At 38.6% G+C, this 23,687-nt stretch overlaps 1 protein-coding gene across 3 annotated transcripts; it reads right to left on the reverse strand.

The window, feature by feature from the left end:
- Positions 1-2,990: 2,990 nt before the first annotated feature.
- SLC38A2 (solute carrier family 38 member 2) lies at positions 2,991-23,152 on the reverse strand. 3 transcript variants are annotated; one of them, XM_005297959.5, is made up of 16 exons: positions 22,434-23,152; positions 21,203-21,441; positions 20,770-20,851; positions 20,490-20,605; positions 15,579-15,652; positions 15,382-15,474; positions 15,115-15,196; positions 13,008-13,090; positions 10,773-10,831; positions 10,465-10,641; positions 9,558-9,637; positions 9,365-9,465; positions 8,303-8,427; positions 7,497-7,641; positions 7,268-7,365; positions 2,991-6,292 (listed from the first exon to the last, which is right to left on the reverse strand). In XM_005297959.5, the coding sequence occupies exons 2-16, from the start codon at positions 21,313-21,315 to the stop codon at positions 6,194-6,196; spliced, it is 1,527 nt and encodes a 508-aa protein (XP_005298016.1). In that variant the 5' UTR covers positions 21,316-21,441; positions 22,434-23,152; the 3' UTR covers positions 2,991-6,193. The 3 variants fall into 3 exon arrangements, with proteins under 3 accessions (XP_005298016.1, XP_042712798.1, XP_042712766.1); XM_042856864.2 differs by lacking the exon at positions 22,434-23,152 and adding an exon at positions 22,007-22,110; XM_042856832.2 differs by lacking the exon at positions 22,434-23,152 and adding an exon at positions 21,953-22,092.
- Positions 23,153-23,687: the final 535 nt, after the last annotated feature.

The following is a 23,687-nucleotide window of genomic DNA, read 5'->3' on the forward strand; positions in this document are numbered from 1 at the left end:
TAGGGGTCACCAAATGAAATTAATAGGCAGCAGGTTTAAAACAAACAAAAGGAAGTATTTCATCACACAACACACAGTCAACCTGTGAAACTCTTTGCCAGATGATGTTGTGAAGGCCAAGACTATAACAGGGTTGAAAAAAGAACTAGATAAATTCATGGAGGATATTTCCATCACTGGCTATTAGCTAGGATGGGCAAGGGTGGCGTCCCTAGCTTCTGTTTGCCAGAAGCTGGGAATGGGAGACAAGAAATGGATCACTTGATTACCTGTTCTGTTCATTTCCTCTGGGGCACTTGGCATTGGCCATTGTTGGAAGACAAGATACTGGGCTAGATGGACCTTTGGTCTGACACAGTATGGCCATTCTTATGTTCTTATTTGCATGAATGGATGGATGCAAACTTGGATATTAGGAGGAGTTGAATATTATTCCATATGTCTTAATTTGGCAGAACCCAGTTTGTTAAAAATGTAAAAGCCCTAAAGCTCTGCACAGGCACAGGGTTCTACTCATGCAGATCCAATTACAGGAATATGGCTTTAGACTGTAAACTTTTTCGGGCAGGACTGTCTTTTATTATGTTTGAGACAAGGTAAGAAAGTTAACATCTTTTACTGTCCAACTTCTGTTGGTGGAAGGTAAAAGCTTTTGAGCTTCACAGAACTCTTCTTCAGGTCTGGGAAAGGTAACCAAAGTGTCTGAGCTAAACAGAAGTTGGGACAGATTGTTAAACATGGGGGGTTCACACAAGCTATAGGAGACTGCTTAAAATGAAGTGGGCAGTTAAGGGTTAGCAGGTAATGTGGTGTGTTACAAATTGTTGTAGCGAGCCTTAAAACCAGTGTCTCTTGAGTCCATGATTTTTAGTTTCTATCAGCATTACGAATTTAAATTCCCAGGCTCACTTTTTGAAAGTGTTGTGCAGGTTTCCTTTGAGGATGAGGACTGAGAGGTCAGATATGAAGTTATTTGTTTGTGAAGAGTATTTGCCCATGGGTGTCATGGTGTTTTTGTCTTTTAGCATTTATCTGTATCATTTGAGAATGTAATAATTGTCTGGTTTCACCCACATAGTTGATGTGGGACATATGATGCACTGGCTAAGGTACACCACATGTTGTGATAGGCATGTCTAGAACCCATGAATCTTGAAAGGTGTATTGTGGAAGGTAGTTATGATCATAGCAGTGGAGATATGTCTGCAGGTTTTGCATCTGTTGTTCTGGCAGGGTCTGGTGCTGCTTTGAGTTGGTGTGACCTGGTCTGTGAATTCTGATGATGAGCTTGGTGGATTGCTTGAAAGCCAGAAGGGGGCATTCAAGAAATATTTCTTTCACATGTGAGTCCCCATCAAATATGGTTTGTAATTGTTTGATGATACCTCAGGTTCCAGGATAGGCTGGTAGGTGACAACTAAGGGTGTGTTGTCAGTGAGATTCCCTTCACTACCCCCCATATTGAAGCAGGTTCTCATGGGGTGTTTGCAGCATGGAATGGTCCACCCAATCTACATCTCTGGCAGTGTGTCCTTGTTTAGTGAAGGCCTTTTTAAGTGTGTTAAGATGTATACCTCAAACTGCTCTTTGGAACAAATTCTGTGTTATCTGAGGGCCTCGGTGTGTCTGGGGTGATTGCTGGATCTGTGGAGGTAAGTGTGGTGATCCATGGGTTTGTTATATGTAGTCATTAGTAGGGTTCCATTGTTAAAGCTGATCGTATGCCCAGGGTGTTGATGCTGGTGTTGAAGTGTTCTAGAGAAAGTTTGATGGATGGGTGGTGATTATAGAAGTTGTGTTAGAAGTCTTAGGGAGTTTAATTTGTCCATCCAGAGGATGAACAAATATCGATTCATCATAGTTGGTTTTGTGGTGCCTTCTCCCAGAAATTCTTCCTCAAGTTGAACCATGAAAAGCTTAGCATATGGGGGCGCTATCCTAGTACCCATGACTGTTCCCATGCTATGGACAAAGTGCACAGTTAAATGCGAAATTGTTGTGCTTAAGGATGAAATGGATATTTGGTGATTAATTTAGGGTGGGTTTCTAAGTGTTGTACAGTATCTTGTAGGTATTTGAGGCATGCAGCGATGCTGTCATGGTGAGGGATGGTGGTGTATAGGGAGGTGACGTCCACGCTGGTGTTCTGGGGCAGGTTGTTAATGTTGTGGAGTTTCTGGCAGAAGTCAGAACTGTCTTGGAGGAAGCTGGCCATTTGTGTAGTGAGTGGTTTGAGGATATACAGCACCTACCACTATAGGATTCCAGCCATGGATGGTTTCTAGGTGCTACTGTAATAAATAAATGTATTTTCCTTGCATGATTAATTCTTCAGTGCTGTTTAATCAACTGATTACATGGCATTACTTGTTCCCTCCAGCCCAACTACTAAATGAAATTTTATAAATCAGATATTTTAAACGTTATACCAGATGAATATAGTTGAACACAACACCATGAGTATTTTTTGATAATCTCTGTCTAGGTTCTTAGATCATGCCCATCATACTGGTGTTTGAGAGTCTGTTCATAAGTCAAATGCTGCATAATTCTTAGGGTACGTCTACACTTACCTCCGGGTCCGGAGGTAGGCAATTGATGTTCTGGGATCGATTTATCGCGTCTGGTCTAGACGCGATAATCGATCCCGGAAGTGCTCGCCGTCGACGCCGGTACTCCAGCTCGGCAAGAGGAGTATGCGGCATCGACGGGGGAGCCTCCCTGCCGCGTCTGGACCCGCGGTAAGTTCGGACTAAGGTACTTCGAATTCAGCTACGTTATTAACGTAGCTGAATTTGCAAGAACTTTAGTCCGAAGTGGGGGGTTAGTGTGGACCAGGCCTTAGATTACTGTGAACACTTCTGGAAAAAAAAAAAAATACAAGCAATGTCAAGTAGCTAAGGAATTAAATCCCCTGTGTGCTGTACATTGCTTTTGAGTTAATAGTAATTCCTTCACCTCTTCATCCCCCAAGAAAATCACAAAATTGCTAAGGATTATCTATTTATTTATTTTTAATTCAGTTAAAACAAACATACAATGTTTCATTGAAACTGTGTAACACTCTTTGCCAACAACTGTAGCTGAATTGTTGACGTCTAACAATACAGTGGGTATATATACACAATATATACAAAGATGTACTGTAGAACACCTGTAACAGATACATTAGACTGTAAAAGAAGTTGTTAGTCACTGCATTTGGGAAATTATAACATCCATGATAAACTGTATGAAAAAATCTGTACCTGATCTATACTTCTTTATGGACCCCAAAGACTCCTCTTTATTGCAACATTTACATTTGTAATAAATAAAACCTTTCATGTTCGTGTGTTCTTACATCTCGAGTGGTAACATACTCTTTCAATTTTTGTAAGCATAGCATTTTTCTGTAAAGAAACTTTCCTTTGACAGTTGTTACACATATGCACAACATGAACAACTGGTTGAAATGATGCAATAACCATTAATAATGACAGAGGAATATATACATAAACCCAAAGTCCCAAACCTATATTATATACAATATATTTACATTATATACACACATACAGTTTATGTACATAACTATCATAAATATTGAAAAATAGGTTTTAGTTTTAATTGATTAATGTTCTATAAATAACATTACAGTTATGACTGAAATATCATGGAAGACAGCAATGTAAAAACAAGGTGACAATACAGTGGTTTAATACTGAAGCTGCTTATTTCCATTAGTATGTTGTTTAGGGACCTCTAAACTGACAGGTTTGCAACAGATTCATATATTAGAAAACTACCTAGCAGAGTGGTACTCAAGTTTAACAGCTGAAGAGCTACTTAGTCATCAAATGGAGCTTCAGAGAACAACTGACTCACAATGTAACGTCCAGACATTGCTGCATTAATTTGCAAGACTCAACAACATGTATTGATACAACATAATGAGGTGCTATCATGTAACATCTTCCTCTCTTATCTCCCCTGACAATGACTGAAGGATCTCCTCCCCTCTTCCGGTTGCAGAGAGGGAAGAGATTCATTTTTGCTCCCTTTGATGCTGGAAAGGGGATCTCTTCATCCTCAACACACACTATAAACTCTTGAAGGGAGAGGACATTTTAAATCCTCCTTCAGCTTTCTGTGCGTGGGGAGGAGGAGGAGGAAGAGTTGCCATATCACTGATCCATAGATTAGAAATAAATGAGCCTTTAATCTGAACTCCACTTCCTCTTCCTGAGTCCCAGTAAGAGAAGCACTGATCAGTTCAAAGTGCTAATTGAAAGTTGAGTACCACTGGACTAATGAAACAAGCAAGATGAGAGAACTCTCACTTTTCATTATGTTTGCTACAGATGTGGTTAGTAGTTGTAGTCAGAAGTATGAATCAAAATATCTGCGATTTTTCATAGATTTTAAAAATGTGGAGAAAGACAGGCATCATCTGCCAAATAGTGATTGTTACCTAGAATTGATTCTGGCTTTTGAGACAAAATCTTCAGTGCTGTTTAATCAACTGATTACATGCCATTATTTGTTCCCTCGGACCCAACTACTAAATTTAATTTTGTAAATCAGATTTTAAAACATTATGCCAAATATAGTTGAACAAAAGTACCACGACTCTCTCTTTTATTATCTCTCACTAGGTTCTCAGACACCACACTGGTGGGTGCAGTGTAAGAAAGAGCCTGTTGATAAGTCAAATGTGCTCTTATGCAGGTACCATTTCTCTTCAACCGGGGATAGGAATAAATAGTAAACATGCAGTAGAAACAAAACAGCTAATCACAAACATATAGAACCTGTTTTGGTAGCTTGCTAGTTAGGACTCAAACAAAATGTATCTATCTCTGAAGCAAACAAGTACAAAATAACTGTTCAGTCCATGAGGGTTTTTGTTTTGTTTAAACTACTATACATTATCAACTGCATGAGGAATCCCAGATGTCTATATGAAGAGAACTTGTATTGAGCACCAAATACTGGTGCAGTTTGTGTATTAGGCTTTTAGCATGGACAAAATAGGAACAAAAATAATCAAGTAATTTAAAATCCAACAGTGGATGAGAAATTGACAAATACTGTACAGTTTGTGAAAACTGTACAATTAATAAACTATAGCAGGACCTCTTTTTTATGGTGCAGCAAGTTCAAGAAAGACTGACCAAAAAACCCAAACATAATTGACAATGGGTCATATGCTATCATTAAGCAGAACCCCCGGTTAATCTCAAAAGGGAGTTTTGTATAGAACTAGCATGATATGACCCAGTGTGATTTGGTAGATAGCTGCAACTGAATCAGAACAAACAACCAACCACCCTGTTTTACCCAATTGCACTACTGAGAACCTCAAGAGGAGAAATCTCAAGATCTTTATGAGCTCTTCACTGTATAAAAGTTTATTTTAAACAACACCCATTCTGATGACCTGAAACTGTTAAAAGCATTAAAACTTGAGTCAGATCGCCATTTTTTAAAACTATGATATTTCTAGTTGATTATGTACAATGACTTGTGATATCAACAATGACTTCTTTGATTAAATTTTGGAGTATCTGAGTTTCACTGAAAAAACTGTTTCTATTTAGTTATGGAGTTTTGACCTACTCAAATTGGTTGAAAGTCAGTATAATTATACCTCCATAGAAGGGAAAATTGTATTAAATTTAGAACACAGATTAAATGTTTGTACAGGTTCTATGTCACTGGGATACATTTTGACTTTAAGAAAACAATTAAAAAAAATCATGCTTTTGAGGTCCATAAGAATTTTTGGTACATAAAATAATAGTGTTTTTTTCTCTCTCTCATTAGATATATCAACACTTTGCTGTAAATTAAGAGTTATTTTTCACATCAAATGGTTCCATTAGGCACATTCAAGTAAAATAATAAAATACCCAAGTAACAATGACGAAAGCCAAACATGGCTTGATAAAATTCTACAGACACTTGTGTCCATTCTCTGGAATGGAATAAAATTGTCACTTCCCTCAGCCAGAGACTCAGGTGGTTTGATGTTAATAGCCACTTTCATCATGCAGAATAGTTTCTTTTCAAGAGTTCACTTATTCTACAGTCAGAAGACCCAGCATCAAAGAATCTGCATTTTAAAAGGAAGCAAAATTGCAAACCTAGGTAATTTTCTTTCTCAGTAGATATTTCAGTGAATGCTGGAGTATTCGAGATTAAATCGTGCCAGTTAATGTCCACCAGATGCATAATTATGGATCCAATCCATAATAATCAAGATCATACTTCCAATCATCACAAACAGGCCACTCACCAGGAAGAGTATAGCCTGGAAAGAGAAAATATAAAATTCATTTCAGACATTTTATTTTCTTCTTCAGCTACAAAATGTATACCTGACATAAACAGGTAAGTGCCTGTCCTGAGTTATTTAAGATTTAAATTGGTTAAAGAACACTAAGGAATGACTAATAAAAAAGAACAAAGATTACAGTAAATGACAATGAGATAACCTTTGATTTTCACATGCTCTGGTGCCTTTTTAAAATGGATTAATAAATTTATTTTTAATATAGCAGGCTACCTACTCAGCTGGTGTAAACTGGCATAGCTCTATTGATTTAAATGGAGCTATGCCTGGCTTCACAAGTTGGGAATCTGAACCCGAATGTCTAAGATCAGAAGCAGCAACATCGAGCAAAGGGCCCAAGTGATCAGGGGGAGGTCAGCTCTGAGAGTAACCGAGAGAAGTAGGTTTTGAAGAAATATTTGAGAGGGACCAGTGAGGCTGCCTAATATTATACAGCAGTTTCAGTACTGAATAGATATTTTGTTGAATACACTCCACTAAATATTTATCAGGCACTTTCCCTCTATTTATAGTATTTGTTATAAAATAGACAAAATGTGCCTCATTTCTATTCACACTACTTTAGTGTCAGTAATGGTGCAATAGCTGTATGTAATTAAAATAATTTTATTTCCACCACTATTTAATTTCCACTAACAATTTGCTATTTCAGGATGAAATCCTGGTTGTGGTCACCTCTGGAGTTGGCAGGGACAACTGGAGAGGTCACGTGGGGAAGTATGCAGAAATAATGTCCTGGTGGCTCTCTCTCCAGTTACAATTGCCTATGAAACTACTGCTTGTTAGAATAATAGACACTACTAGTTACTGCTAGTTCATCAATGAAGATCAGACATTCTGAAATCCTTAGATTATAAAGAAATAAACTAAAACCCTTGCTCTGAGCCAGTCAGTGATGAAAGCATGTTAATGAAAATACTCTTTTACACATACCCCAATCTTCTGCACTGATTTCAGAGGTTCTTTCTTCACTAGTTTGATATAGAAAGCAGAAGGAAGTATAAAGATCAGCATGGCAGCAGCAGAGGCACCTATATTACAAAAAAAAAAACCAAAGTTTTCTGAACTAAGTACAGTATTTCATTAGACTTTTGAAGACATTGTTCTGATTTTGAAAAACAAATAAATAAACAAAACCCTGAACAAATATACAAAAACTTACCAATGAATCCAAATATATCTCGAATGGAAGGGACAAAGATTACGAGAACATTGGTAAATGCCAAAACAAAAACTGTAATTAAACTGTGACGTAACCAACTGAACTCCTTCTCTGCACAAAACAGCTGTGTAATTGAAGTGCGGATCTGCAAAAAATAATGAGGACATTAGTATTAATCACAAAAGTCCTTAAAGAGACTGTCAACTTAATACAAAAATGACTGGGATTACTGTAACAGTAAGACATTAGAGAGAGAAAAGTTTCTCTGTTTTGCACTTGACTTTATGCATTTGACAGCTCTTTATGAGAACAGATTTTCCAGTTTTTTAATATAGGTGTTTATAAATAGGGGAGAAAAAAAATAAAAAAAAAAACTAGCTAAAAACCATTTAAAACAAACAAATTGGTAAGGGGACTAAGGAACAGGTGTAGTACCCAACACTCTTATCTCATTTTCTTTAAAATGACTTGAATATAGAAAAATTATATAGGGTAAAATATGTATTTATTATAAATGAATAAATTAATAAAAATAAAAGGTTTTGACCCCTCTATGTAAAAATGTTTTACTTTCTAAATTGATGCCTATCTATTTCAATTATTCTAATTCAGTTAAATGAGTAAAAATCATACATGCAGATTGTTATATAGAACAATTTTTTAAAAGTTAAAAAAATTACTAGAAATTAGCAAACTGCACTTGCCTAATTAATTTAATATTACTATTAGTCCACAGCCAGAGAGGAAGGAAAGGTACCCAATTACTGGCTAAGATGGATACACAGAATAAAAAAAGAATTACTTACTGGGAAGATAACTACAGGTACAGTAAGTGTTACAGCCATAAGTACAGCCAAACGCACAATAAGAATAATAACATCAGAACCCAGGACTGCAGAGTAAGTATGAAGCAATTCTGCTTCAACATTTCCTATAAAGAAAATGGCATATTAATTGAACTCTAATAAGACATAACAGAATGGTAATATCCCTGTGTACTTCTTAAGAAATAAAACAGAACAGTCCATCCAGTTCCTCCACAAATTTACAGTGAATTAAAAACTCAGTTGGTCTTGAGCACATTGTCCTGTGAGTTTGTGGATGAGAGAGAGAGAGAGAGAGACACAGGGCCTAGTGCCACTCATTTTACTTGTACATGTACTTCAGCTGGGCCAAATTCTGCTTTCTGCTATTCACTGACTTTGCATGACACAGGCATATAGGTTTTCACCTTATTATTAGACTATGGCAACATCATAGCAAATTCTTAGAGCCAAATTCTATTCTCAGTTATACAAATGTAGACTCCTTAAAGACAATGAAGCTACAGAGCAGAACTTAGTTCTTTGGTTTTATAGATGAAAACCAATAAAGGAACAGGAGTAGAAAAGGAAAAATACAATAGTGTGCAGTTATGAGAGGTTTGTGAAGAATATTACAGGGGCTAGTGAGAAAAAACAAGCTCATTTCCCTTCTTAAACACATTAAGGCTCAGAATCATAATAAACTCACTTCTATAGTTGTCCTTACATAGTAACTTCAATGTTGGACTCAAAGTACTTTACAAATATAAATGAATTTTATAAGCTTTACAGTCCCTGGAAGTAGTATATCCATTTTACTGATAGATAAACTTAGGCACAGACAGGTCAAGGATAACAGAAAGTCTGTGTCAAATAGTACCAAAATAGCCTGACTTCCAGTCCTGAACTTTAGCCATAAGACCACTGGTTCCCTTTAAGTGTGAATGTATAAAAATAATTTATTAGTTAATGCTAATTTGCTTTACATTTTAAAAACCACAAGATTTATTTTGAATTTCTGGAGACATGCTTCATTTAAAAGAAAATAGAAGAGGCAATAACTACCATAAAATGTCAGGTATCCAAAGAGAGCAGCCAATAGGTACATTACAAACATGGCAAAAAACGAAATATTGGACACATTCATCATTCTTCTACGGGTTCGGCTATTAAAGAAACAAACAGAAATAAGTGTTAGTGACAATATATTGCTTGTTTCTTTTTGAATAGTAAAGTTATATACAATCTATACATTTACCCTTTCAGTTCTTCATAAATAGGAAGAATAGCAGGATGGCAGACAAAAGAGAATGTTAGGATTGGTACGGCATAGACAGTCTGAAAAACATAAAACATGCTTTATAAACTTCTTGATAGATGTATCAAATTTATATTTGTTGCACAGAATTCATCAGTAGGTTTCTACTTTATATTTTTACTTTCCATTGAAAGTATAATTTGTCTCAATTTTCCATTAAAAAAAGTCAACTATTCTGTAAGGTTATTACAACTCTCTCTCTCTCTCTTTTGTTCTTAAGGGCCCAATACTTAGAATCCTCAAGCCCCACTTAAGCCCATGGTAGCTGAATGCACTCTGCATCTCCCAAGAGGTGTTCAGTGCCTTGCTGGATTTAATCTTTATGGCCTGATCTTGAAAATCTTTACTCACATGAGTATTCCTTTCTCATGAGATTTTCCATCACTAGGGGTATTTGTGTGAGTAAAGGTTTGCAGGATTGGGCCTTTAGGGGCTGATCCAAAGCCCACTGAAGTCAATGGAGACTTTTCAATCATAGTAGTTACAACAGTGCAAAATCCATTTACTGGTGAGGTTTGCACCAGTGCAACTTAATCTGGTAAATTATTTGTTTTGCTGAATAAACATGTGAGTAATCCCATCTGTAAAGTTAAACATGTGCTTAAGTGCTGACTGCCTCCCAGGAGAAGCTGGAAACCCTCATCTCGTCTTGAGCTCAATAAAAGTTAAGGAAGCCCCATTTTGCAGGAGGTGCACAATGCCTTTCAGGATTGGGACATAAATAATTAATGGCCGCCAAAATATTAGGTTTGGCAACTATGTAAGCAAAAATGACCATATTTCTACGTAATGTTTGTTCTCCCTCTATTTTTAATAGTGAGAATGCCATTTACATATGCTACCTTACCTGTGAGTTGAAGACGAAATATTTTGGCCTGCACATGTCATCACTAGTCATGTTTTGTGCTGTTCCATGCAAAGGTGCAGCAGTTGCCAGGTGTGCCAATGTGCCATTCAGAGTTGTGTTCATCATGTCATACTCCGATTCCAAAGGACAAGGGATTTGGAACGTCTTGCAAATTACCTAAAAATACCACCATACCACATTGTTATTTTTAACTGATACAATATGATAAAGCTCTTCGAAATCATATGAAATATCATTTGAAATGCACTATTACAAGCACTGTAAATCTACAGAGAAATTATACTTACAACAATAAGGAAGAAGACCATACACATTAAGGAAAGGCCACTTGTATATCCTAAATATCCTGTCATCAAGAAAGAGAAACAACATTTTAATTACAGCCTTGCTTCCCACCCCCACTTATTTGCTAAAAATTACAAAATTTATTAATTTACAAGTGTCTCATCACTTGTTTTCACTGCAGTGTTAGCTCAAGCTATAAACTCAAGTTTTGCCCCTCCTTCCACACCCAAAAATTTTTAGCTCAAATTACGTGGTTTTAAACTTTAAATTTAAACTTGAGCTAGCTGGCCTATTAAGAGGGAGCTGCTGTCACTGGAGTTAGTAATGCAGTTGGAGGATGCAGCAGTTCATCAGCAACTGCTAATCCAGTGACTGTGCTGCTAATCAAAATCACGCGGTTGTTGTGTCTCTACGTGGTCACTCTTAGGCTATGCCTACACTACTCTGGCACAGTCCCAGTGTTGGCACTACAGCGCACAGCTGCATAGTGTAGACCAGTGGTTTGCAAACTTTTGTACTAGTGACCTCTTTCACACAGCAAGCCTCTTAGTGCAACCCCTCTTATAAATTAAAAACATTTAACACCATTATAAATGCTGGAGGCAAAGCGAGGTTTGAGGTGGAGGCTGACAGCTCACAACTCCATGTAATAACCTTGCAACCCCCTAAGGGGTTTGTCCATTGATGTAATTAATCCATCTCTCCAGGAGGTGGTAACTAGGTTAATGGAAGAATTCTTCTGTCAACCTAGCTGCATCTACATTAGGGTTAGGTTGATCTAACTATGGTGCTCAGGGCGCAAAATTTTTCACAGCCCTGAGCAACATGGCTAGGTCAATCTAATTTTTACGTGTAGACTAGGCCTCACTCAAGTAAGTGGAGTAATTCAAGTGTGCTAGCTGGTGCAGTGAAGACAAGCCCTCACATTATGGCTCTATAAGGGTATGATTTCTGAAGTACATGAATGTGCTGTGCATTAATTGGTCTGTGTACACCCTGCCGGTGTGCACCAGAAGGATGCATATGGCCCAATTAATGCAGAGCACATTAGTACTCATTAAAAAAAAATCACACCCTATAAAGCACATTAGCCCACTGTGTAGACAAGCCCTGGGGGGGGGGGGGGGGGGGAAGGAAATCTCCTATAGGTTTATTCACTCAAAGAATCACAAAATCAAAACAACCCACCCTCTTCCATTTTCTAAAAAAACACCTACACCTCTGCTCCGATATAACACGAATTCAGATATAACGCAGCAAAGCAGTGCTCCGGGCGGGGGTGGGGGGGGTGGGGGGGGAAGGAGGTGGCGGGGCTGCGCACTCCGGCAGATCAAAGCAAGTTTGATATAATGTGGTTTCACCTATAACGCGGTAAGATTTTTTGGCTCCCAAGGACAGCGTTATATCGGGGTAGAGGTGTATATGGATCACTGAAGTGCAGCCACTTCTGCTAAGAAACTAGGCAGCAATACAACACAACAGTTTAGGACCCCAAACAAACAACAACAACAACAAAATCATTATTTCCAATTTAAACTGCAGGGAAAATGTAGTTACCCAAAATGAAATTTGGCCAGGACACAAGGGCTAACATCCCCACTCTTGGAAGAGTGCCATGTGGTAACTGATGACCACAAGTGGTCAGGAGCTTCACTTAATTGATCTAATCTTGTTTCCAATGAAGTCAATGGGAATTTTGATATAGTCTTCAGTGGGAGCAGAAATTGGTTGTGTATTTTATCTGAAAAATGCCACTTTCAGTTCCATAGTCCTCTACAACATAGGGTGGGTTATCGAGTCAAGCACCATGTGAGGTATTCACTCCATATTGATTCAGAGAAAGTATTCCACCAACTGAATCATGAGCATCACTTTGCATAGCATCTGTGCTTGCCTCAAATGTGCATAGCACGTACATTGACCAGGCCAAATCCTGTGTAAACAGAGATCTGACAAGGTCACAGTCAAAGACAGGGGAACTGCAGGCTCCCCGTCCTGTCCTCACCCACTCTCATTTCCTCTTATACTCTACAAACACTCTGTAGCCCTCATTTATTTCTTAAAAAGAGAAGTGCTGCTCTTCTCCTCAGGGACTGAGATTATTTGCACAGTTCTCCCAGCGTTCACCTGGCAAGAGATCAGTAATGTGGAGGTAGCTCCCATATTTGGACCTTCCACATGTTAACAGCCAATCAAACATATGTATCCATGTTTACTTTAAATGAATAGTTGCTTACCTAAATTTTTCAGCAGTGACAAAGGAAGAATGAACACTATAGACACCAGCACAACCAAACAGTCACCATTAAGATACCATTCTCTGTAAGAAAAAAAGAGGAATTTACGTAAGTAATCAAAGCATTTTTACAATAATGATGCCTACAGGTTAGTCCTTACAAACAATAGTGTGTTATAGAAACAAATATATGTAAGTAAAAGATAAAATATCCAATAACAATACCAGAGAATAAAACGATGTTATGATAATTTCACAAAACAATGGCTATTGAAGAGAGCAATAGATAGATCCCTCCTGCAATGTCCCTTTCCCTCAGTGTCTTCTGCTAGGATAGGCACACGGTTATTGGGCGCGGGGGGGGGGGGGGTGAATAAAGACGCTGGTGGAAATAAATGCATCTTGCTCAAATTCACAAAGGTCCCTATGTCCTTGAATCCTAACGGGAGGTAGCTGCCTAGGTGAATCTGGGCCTTTGTTTCTTTGTTGCTCCCCAGCCCCCAACCCTGAGGCTGCATTATCTTTCTCACTATGTCCCATCTGGGATGGAGATCACCCTTTAAGAAAGGCTTTGAAGAGCCAGGGGAAATCTCTGGTAATGTGGCTCTACTGTATGCTGCCAGGGAGCTAGGGGAAAGCCAGAGAGAGAGAGCCAGAGATGCTGCAGAAGCACATGGCCTCTGCATGGCTGGCCCTGGCCTTCTGCCTATCACCTGGGACACGGGGAAGATTTCATTCTGTTCCACAGGGGCAAATCTGGCCCATCACAACTGAAAAAAAAATATGGAAGAATATCACCACAAGGGAAACTTCATAGAGATTTTCTTCCCTGAACCCCTTCCTGTGTTTCTTTTTTCTTTCAATAGGCAAAAGTAATCACTCATTTGTCAGGTGTATTGGGAGCATCTTCCTCTGAAACACTGGGGGACAAATTCAGTTCTCAGACTGAACTGAATAACTTCAGTGCAATGAAGTAACAGGGCAAAACTGGTCATGGGTTATTCAACTGTGGCAGTAATAGTGTAGCCTTTATCCCACTGTTAATACTGGAAATAGTACTAGCTGATCCATAACAGGAGATATTTTTAAACCAGATGTAATATTTGGATGAGCAAAAAAGCCTTGTTGAGCAAATAAGCCATCTTAAAGACTTTACTAGTTTGAACATTAAGGGCTAAATTCTGAAAACTGGTGTAAATCTGGATTAATTTTAACAGAGTCACTCTGTATTCATACCAATGCAAAGGAGAGAAGAATTTGGACCCATTTCTTCAGTTACTTTATTTGGAATTAAAAAAAAAATACATTATACATTCTCAAATTAGTGTGATTTAGACATGTCTTTGACTTGTCTTTTTTTTTTTTAAACACGAAAATGTTTTGTTGAGTTAAAAAAACAAAACAAAACATATCAAAGGCCTTCAGCACTTCTCATCAGAATGCATATTATTGCTGGTGATAGCCCATGTGAAGGAAATCATGATTCACAAAGTCAAGAAGTTATGGAATTTCTGTGTGGATTAATGGATAATGTAGATGCACAGTTTGGATGTATGCTGCATATCTTAAATCACTACATGCACTGTAATCAATGAGTTGGTGTTTTTAATATTGCCACAGACTTACTGAATATTTGTCCTTAAGCAAGTATTAACTAGAATTACTGTAGAAATGCAGCTTACTGTTATAGTAAGAATACTTCCCACAATGTTAATGTTGAAAACTGTCTTATCTGTCTAAGCTTCCTGAAATACATTAGAGATAACAACTATGACCCTATTTAATTTTCATTTCATTATTGAGCAATATGTTGACCAGCACAGCCATTAGCACTTACCGGATATTCTTTACATAACTGTTTTCTATAATATGATGGAATACATATATTTTGCTAATATCTTTACCAGCAGAGACTAGATCCATGTCAAATGGACCACCCAAGGGGTAGGGGAAAAAAAAAAAAGCTTACTGGAGCTTAACAATGCCCTATCTCTGACTAAGAAGCTACACTAAAATGTACCAAAGGAGGTCTTCATATAAAATGTATATGTTGTCCATTTTTGTTTCTACTAATAGTTTCTCTGATGAGCAGGAGTTCTATCACCTACCCTGTGTTCTCTTCGATGTTCATAAATGACTTGATGACCAATGGCAACTCATATTTCACTATGTAGAGGTAGCTTGACATAGCTGTAGGTGAATAACATTATAAATCATTACAAATATAGATGGAACATGACATAAAAAAACTTATTTCATAACTTTACTTGACACAAACAATTAATAAAAAGATATGTGAAAAAAGTCTGAGAATGGAGAGGGAGTATTTATTATTTGACATTACAATCTACAGTACATATTTTTAAAACCCTCACCTCCAATGTTCTGCATTGTAATTGATCCAGAAGCTGCAATTTTCCCAGCCAAACCAAATGCCTTCATTCCTAGCTGTTCATATAATAGAGAGCCTACAAACATACAAAATAAATCAATTGAAAAGCTGTATTTTATGAAGGAAAGATAATATGAAGTTAGTAATAACTATTTGTACAATAATAAAAATTTACCATACCTCCTTCATTGGCAGTCTTTAGGAGAAGATGAACTGAATATAAAGAGAATATTGACACAACCACCAAGAGAATCCTAGGAGGGGGGGAAAAAAAGCCAAAAAAACTTTTAGAAAGCCTTAAATGTATTTAGTTTAGCCACATTAATTGTGTTTGAATAGGAAGGATTTAAGATAGAACATAAGAACCAATATCAAAATACAGTGAAATGAAACAATAATTAAGAAAAATAAGTGTAAGTTCCAATACTAGCTGAGAAGGTATGAATCAATCAGTGCTTGTTTATGAAAAGACATCATACTTAAATCCACATTGGAAGGTACCTCTACCTATTTTCATTATTATTTTGTCAACGGGCCCAATTCTAATTTATACTAGATACTGCTGAAGTGGGATTAAATAATACTTACATTGACTTTACACCACTCTAATAGTGTAAAGGGGCCTTAGAGAGGTGCAAGTATAAATGAGAATCAGACCCAATATATTTTTGATTGATCCAATAAATATATTATTTTAACAATATTAAAAAAAACCCACATTATTTTGTATAATAACTGTAACAGCTGTTTTTCTATTTTTACTTTTCCCCCTCACATTCTTAGGTAATTAGATCACAGCTAGTTCATCTCTGAAACACTAGACTTGTGACTGATGTGATTTGTGACTAGGTGAGAAAATCTGCTGAAGTCTGAAAGAAATCACCTTATAGCTGTATGTGATGTTTTTGTGTAAAGCAAGATACAAAGACAGTTAATTGACTGGTAAAGTATGGACGGACAATTAGAAAATGTTAAGAGCTCGTGATTCAGTACGGTTTGTTTTAAAATTCATATACACTGAAGTGATCCAAATGCAGGTCAGTTTTCTTTGCTCAACATTTACTGTTTCACCTGTGCTTAAACAGAGACTGTTAATGGCTCCCAGAAGTTGTCTACTTTTCTTATAGTTTCTATTAGAACTACATATGCTTTATTGAAATGCTCCTTTGTAACCTCTAAAAATTCTCAATGAATACACCCTTCAGCAGCTGTATTGTTCTTTGCAGCTGAAGAACACCACAGTCACAAAGCTGTAATAAATTAAAAAAAACTGCCCCTTCCTACACCAATACAAGCATTCTGCTTTAAAAGAATAGTTCCCAGAGAGACTATAGCTGCTCAAAAAAGTTTTGAAGCTCAGTTTAACGAGTCCTCATTCCCAGTTTGTTCTTTTCATTTTCTGTATGGGTTTTAGTGCTTGTCAAAGTAAAAGATGTAGGGACATGAGCTTCAATCAGGCATATTGTTGACAAGTAATACAATAATCTCCACCAATGTACTGCAGAATACACTGCAAATCATATACAAATAAATTTTCATGATTGTGAAAGGTAAAGATTAAGTGGTGCACTGGTAACTGGACTTCTCTTATTTGTTCATCAGTCAGAAACAGTACTGGAAAGAGCTTACAGATCATAGTGTTTGGTACTACAGAAAACAGATAATAGATATCTATTTCAACACTACCTCAGACTTAACTTAGAATGGCCACTTTATCAGAGTAACAAGGTAGTTTAGTCCAGTGTTTCTCAAATACGGGCACCAGTAGATTTTCTTGAAGCCACAGCCTCCTTGGTGGTGATTGGGGGTGGGGGGGAGGGAGAAGAGGGTGAGGCAAAAAAGCAGCACCCCCACCCTTGTGCCACCAGCAGGGGTTTGGCCCTGCCACCCTCTGGAGCTGCAAATGCCAGGTAAGTTCCCCATTTTCCCAGGGGTGGTGGGACTCGGACTTCCAGCTTCAGCCTTGGGTGGCGAACTGCAGGCTCCAGCTGCGTGACATCAGGCTCCATCCCCCACTTGCGGCGGGGCTTCAGGCTCTAGCGCTGGGCTCACCACCCCTCCACTGCTCCTAGCCTCCACTTTGTCCTCCAGCTCTGATCCCCAGCTGCAGGGCTTTGGGCCCCCCAGTCTCCCCCACCATCACCCCTGTTCCCTACCACCTCCCCATCCAGGGCTTAATTTGTCCCCCAGCTTGCCAGTAAGTCTGCTGTGAAAAGTGGTATTTGTATGTTTGTTTATATCACTTTTCACTGCCTCCCAGTTAATATCACTTTCTAGCTAGCTAATATCACTTTTCACAGAAGCAGACTTACCAGCTAGCAAGTCAAAACAAAGCAACCAAAAGGCAAAACAAAACAAAAAACACAACTTCAAAACACCTTCTTTGTGTTTCTATTCTGTTTAGGTCCAGTAAAGAAGAGAGACAAATGTACATTTATTATCGAGTCTGCCCAAAACAAAATAAAAACCCCCCAAACCCTACATAAATAAATTACTATGATTTGGACATGTATCAGTGCATATTTATTTGTTTTTCCTAAAGTAATTTAGGAAGAATTGTCAGAGTGGCCACCGGCAAGAGTTGGTGGCCACACTCTGAGGCCACCAAAAAAATTACTGTGAGAACCCCTGGGTCCGTGTGCTCATTTTGTTCCTGGCTTCTATGCTGAAGCTACCAAGCACACACACTGAGAACACTTGCTTATATGAACTGCCACCACCAGCTCAGTTCATATAAGCTGCCTAATAATTATCATGTTAAAAATTTAAAGTCACTATCAGCCTGGGCCAGATGTGAACCAATCAGCTAGACATTAAAAGCCTTTTATACTGTTATTAATCCTGTGAGCCATGCACTCTCAGTAACGTCTTAGCAACTGCAACCTGTGCTCTCCTGCATCTAGACTACTAATCATACTTAATTTTGTGATGTTATGTGAACTAGTGTAGCCTTATTTCAGTAGCAATATATTTGAATACAATCTAGAGATGAAAAAAATTAATGAATTAAACCACTGTGGCACCTATGATTGCTAAATTGCTCGCTACAAGTGTTTTTTTTTTTTAAATGAACTGATTATAGCATAATGTGCTGAATTATTCAAATAACTGACTTTAAACTTGCTTCCTCCCACCTATTTTACTTTTTTGTCTACACTAACTCCTAAGAGATGTCACCAGCATAACACCCGGTAGGCTATCATAACCATTACAGAACCTCTTTAGAGCATGGAATTGGGATATAAAAGGGGCAGGTAAATGCCTCTTTGCTATTTTTACTGTATGCACAGCTTTGTTAATTAAATATATATATATATTAATAGTATGTATAAAGAAAAGGGTATATAAAAAAGGTCTTAAGGGAAAAAAAAATCATGCCATGCACTACACCTCCAATAATGGAGATTCCACAACCTCCTTAGGTTATTTGTTCCACTGCTTAACTACCTTGCAATTAGGAAGCTTTTCCTAATGTCTAACCTAAATCTCCCTTATTGCAATTTAAGCCCATTACTTCTTCTCCTGTCCTCCGTGGATAAGGAGAACAATTTATCAATCTTCTCTTTATAACAATCTTTTACATACTTGGAAACTTATGTACCCCCTCAGCGTTCTCTTCTCTAGACCTAACAAACCAATTTTTTCAGTCTTTCCCTCGTAGGTCATGTTTTCTAGACCTTTAATCATTTTTGTTGCTCTTCTCTGGACTTTCTCCAGTTTGTCCACATCTTTCCTGAAATGTGATGCTCAGACCTGAACACAATACTTCAGTTAAGCCTAATCAGTGTAGAGTAGAGCAGAAGAATTACTTCTCATGTCTTGTTACAACACTTCTGCTAATACATTGCAGAATGTTTGCTTTTTTTGCAACAGTGTTATACTGTTCATATTTAGCTTGTGATCCACTATGACCCCCAAATCCCTTTCTGCAGTACTCCTTCCTAGGCAGTCATTTCCCATTTTGTACCTGTGCAACTGATTGAAAATACTCCAGTTAGGAAGGAACAATTTGTCCTTGTTGAATTTCACCCTATTTATTTCATGTCATTTCTCCAGTTTGTCAAGATCATTTTGACTTCTAAGCCTATCCTCCAAAGCACTTGCAAACCTCCCAGCTTGGTATCGTCCACACAATTTGTAAGTGTACTTTCCATTTCATTTATTCAAATTATCCATGAAGACATTGACTAGAAGTGGACTCAGGACAGATCCACATGGGACTCCACTCTACATGCCCTTCCAGCCTGACCTGTGAACCACTGATAACTCCCTGAATACCATTTTCAAACCAGTTGTGCACCTACCTTGCAATAGGTTCATCTAGCCCAGTGGTTCTCAAACTTATTTGATTCCCCCCCACTCCCACTTGTGTCTGTAGTCATTTACACACCCCCACAAGTACATATACTGCCACTCAGTTCTGAAAGCAGATTGGAGAGCGGCAGCTGCAGGCCAAGCACCCAGTGCTGAAGGCAGTGCTGCCGCCAGCAGCAATGTAGAAGTTAGGGTGGCATTTATGACACTGCCACTCTTACTTCTCCATTACTGCTGGCAGCGGCACTGCCTTCAGAGCTGTGCGCTTGGCTAGCGGCCACCACTCTCTGGCTGCCCAGCTTGGAAGGCAGAGTGGGGTGTGGTGGCTGCTGGCCGGCAGGTGGAAGGCAGCGCCACCCTCAGTAAGGTAAGGCACACCCAGCCAGCAGCTGCTACTCTTCTAAAGCTTCTCCCCTCCCTCCCCCTGAATATATTCCATGTCCCCTAGGCTATATTTCTCTAGTTTGCTTCTGAGAAGGTCATGTGAGACCGTATGAAAACCTAGTTAAAGTTGAGCTATATCACATTTACTACTTCTGTCTATCCACAAGGTTTGTAACCGTTTCAAAGAAAGACCTGAAGAACAGCTCTGTATGGCTCACAAGCTTGTCTTTCTCACTAACAGAAAGTGGTCCAATAAAAGATATTACTCACCTACCTTGTCTCTCCACTATCCTGGGACCAACACAGCTACAACTACACTGGATACCGCTAATATTGTCTATTAACAGATACATGGCAGAAGAGCCTTTTTTAAATTAACCAAAACATACTTACACAAAAAGAATAATTCCAGTGTTTGCCATGGCATAAGAAAGTCCAAGGATGCCACTACCCATAATAACATTGCTCAGATTAAACGCTGACATTCCAAAGGAAGTAGTACCTGGATGCTGTGTAAGGGAAGGAAAAGCTAATAATTAATAGAGAACCAGTGATTTATTCATGCTTTAGATTTGAATTTAAATGAACATTTTCCACTTTTCAAGGTTAAATATTTGAAAGTAAAGCAATTGTTCAGTGTGCTAATTTTAAAACTTCGTTAGTGCTTACTTACATATTCAATGTCATACTTCTTCTTTCCAAGATTGGATTCAAGCAGGAAATTTTGATTTTCTGGATCCCTGTCTACACATGGTCTGTAAGAAAAAATAAATAAATCCATATTTAATTGTTATAACGAACCAGTTATACATTAATTGCCTTTAAGAAGTTAGTTGTTTCTGTTTTTTATTCTGTTTCAAAGGGAATTAGAAAATCAGCAAATCATCCAACAAAACTAAATACATAATCTGTCATCTGCAAAATGACTATAAAAATTTTGTATATTCAACTTCCTATATTTGTAATAAATGTAAAAATTAAAAACATTAAGATCTAGCAAGGCATTTTAAAAGAGTACTTTAAAGGTGTGAAGTACATTATGTGTAATAGAGTACAAATATTAACAAATAGAAACAAAACTAAGAGCAATGCAAAATCCCTCTAACCTTATAGGTGCTTTGGTTGGATATGGATAATTGAAGTCATTGCTGTTGGAGCTAAAGCTACTGCTGTCTTCATCTGGAGAGATGTTAAACTTGCTCACGTCTGCTCTATCCATGATGGGAATTCAATTAGCTTTTCCCAGTATTAGATGAAGTGGGGAATATTTGGCCTGATGACTGCCCCTCGGTGGCAGTCTTCACTGAGCTCGCTCTTTTGTCCTTGGATGCCGGATTTGCCTTGCCTGTGAAGGTAAAAAGGAAACGTCAATACTGCAGTGGTCTATCAAGCGGGTCACGTGAAGAGCGGCGGCTTGCTGCTGCTCTGGGGTTGATTCATCGCCAGCCAGACGAGTGGAAAAGTACCAGCCGAGGAGGGGCGGAGAGGAAAAGTACAAGATACTGACTACAACGGAGAACAAAGATAAATCTTCAACTACAACACCCAAGCACACGCCAGAAGATGTGATCTGCATAGGAAAGGGTCTGCCAGTGTATATGTACGTTGGGCTTTCTGAGACATGCTCTTTCATTCACACACAAAGGCAAAAAAATGAAATCAAGATCACACGCTCCAGCTGCTAAGAAGACATTTATATCTGAAGATCAAATCCACACAATTTACATAACTTACGTGGGGACTAATCATATTGCAATGTAAAAACTATTATATTCACATTAAGAGTTATAACGGAGAAGTACCAACACAGTATACTATAATGAAAAATATTTGTTATATTAATAAAATATCCTTACACATAGATGTATCTGATCACACACACGTGTACTATATGTGTGAAAGAGAAATACCTCCAGTCCACCCTTCCTGCGTCAGAAAAGAAAGCTGATGCAACAGCCATGTGCGATTGTCATATTCACTCTTGCTTAACCTTCCCCTCAAACATTTCCATACCGCTCCCTGCTTTCTATTTCCCTCCCCCCTTCCAGGGACATGGGATCCCTGCAGTTTAAATGGGGAAAAAATGCAAATCAGTCACAAGACTGCAGCAGCAGCGTGGGTTTTTTTTTTTTTACCTTGGAAGGAAGCAGCAGCTGGGGCGGGATTTTGCGTCCGTCTGACCCACTCTCACACACAGAAAATCCCTCGCAGGGGGTTTTAATATCGTTTCCGAAACATAATATTGGCCTTAACTAAAGGCACCAATAATCCACTCAGCGATTTAAAGCCCAGACCCCTCACCCCCACAACCACACGAGCAATAAGCACAGTACTTACCTTGGCGAAGCTGAAAACCCAGGATTTTCCCTCTGAAATCCTCAGAATACCGACGAGATCTTTTTCTAAATTGATAATTTTAAATGTTCTTGAAAGGAAAAAACGACAATCCTTAAAGTAGAAAATAAATAAAGAAAAGTACCAAAAATTCGTTTAAAAGCCACCGATACACGAGAAAAAAATTAAGGTTCTCCTTCTACTCAAACCCTCAGCTGATAAGGAGAGCATGTGGCTTTGGTCAGGCAGTGCTGTTATCCCGGCCGGGCAGCCGGATATTGCTCCCGTACGACTTTGCTACAGGTCTGAAAAATGTCTCTGCTGCTTCTGCTTTTTGAGAGTGGGCTGCGGAGACGCGCGGCGGAGAGAGGAAAGGGCGAGGCACCTACATACACAGCAATGTGCCGCCTCTCCTTTGTATACCAACACCAGCCCGGCTCCCTGCGCTTCGTAGCCACGCCCCCGGCTCATTTCCTCTCTCGCTAGGCTTAAGATGCCGCTCAGGCGCTGTCACTAAACCCCCTCCTCTATCGACGAGAAATACCACGAGAACATTATTTAGCAGTGCACTGATGTAACACTGGAGACAAACTGTACTTAACTAACCCCCCATCACCAAACGAGGTACCACCACTACTTTGTGTTCACCTATTTCAGAGGATCTCAAAGGGCCTGACATCAATTTATGAAACCTCACAACACTAGAGTGAGTGAGGTAGGCCGCCTTTCAGAGAGAAAACAGAGATACAGAGAGGTTCAGTGAATGCATGATGCAATAACCATAATTCTTTCAAGGACATAATTCATTCATTACTGAAACATCTGCGGTTTCAACTTCCCCTATCTTTAAAATCCTACTTCACAGGGGTGGGGTGAGGCTGTTTGTAAAGAACTCCTTGGTGTAAAGAAATTCTCACTTGCCAATTGCAGTTTAAAGAGTATTTGATTTCAGTACCATTTAAATGGGTGTAGCTGAGACTCCCCCGTCCATCATTGTGGATGATCCCCAGACTCTCACTGTTTTCAGTCATCCCCTCTTCAGTGTTTGTAAAAGCAGCAAAGAGTCCTGTGGCACCTTATAGACTAACAGACGAATTGGAGCATGAACTTCTCCAATACGTCTGTTAGTCTATAAGGTGCCACAGGACTCTTTGCTGCTCTTACAGATCCAGACTAACACGGCTACCCCTCTGATCTTTAGTGTTTGTATCACGTTACAATGATGCAAAGGTTACTGAGGTGAAAGCTGATCAGTCT

This window comes from Chrysemys picta, chromosome 1 (assembly GCF_011386835.1).
Source record: "Chrysemys picta bellii isolate R12L10 chromosome 1, ASM1138683v2, whole genome shotgun sequence".
Taxonomy (NCBI): Eukaryota; Metazoa; Chordata; order Testudines; family Emydidae; genus Chrysemys; species Chrysemys picta.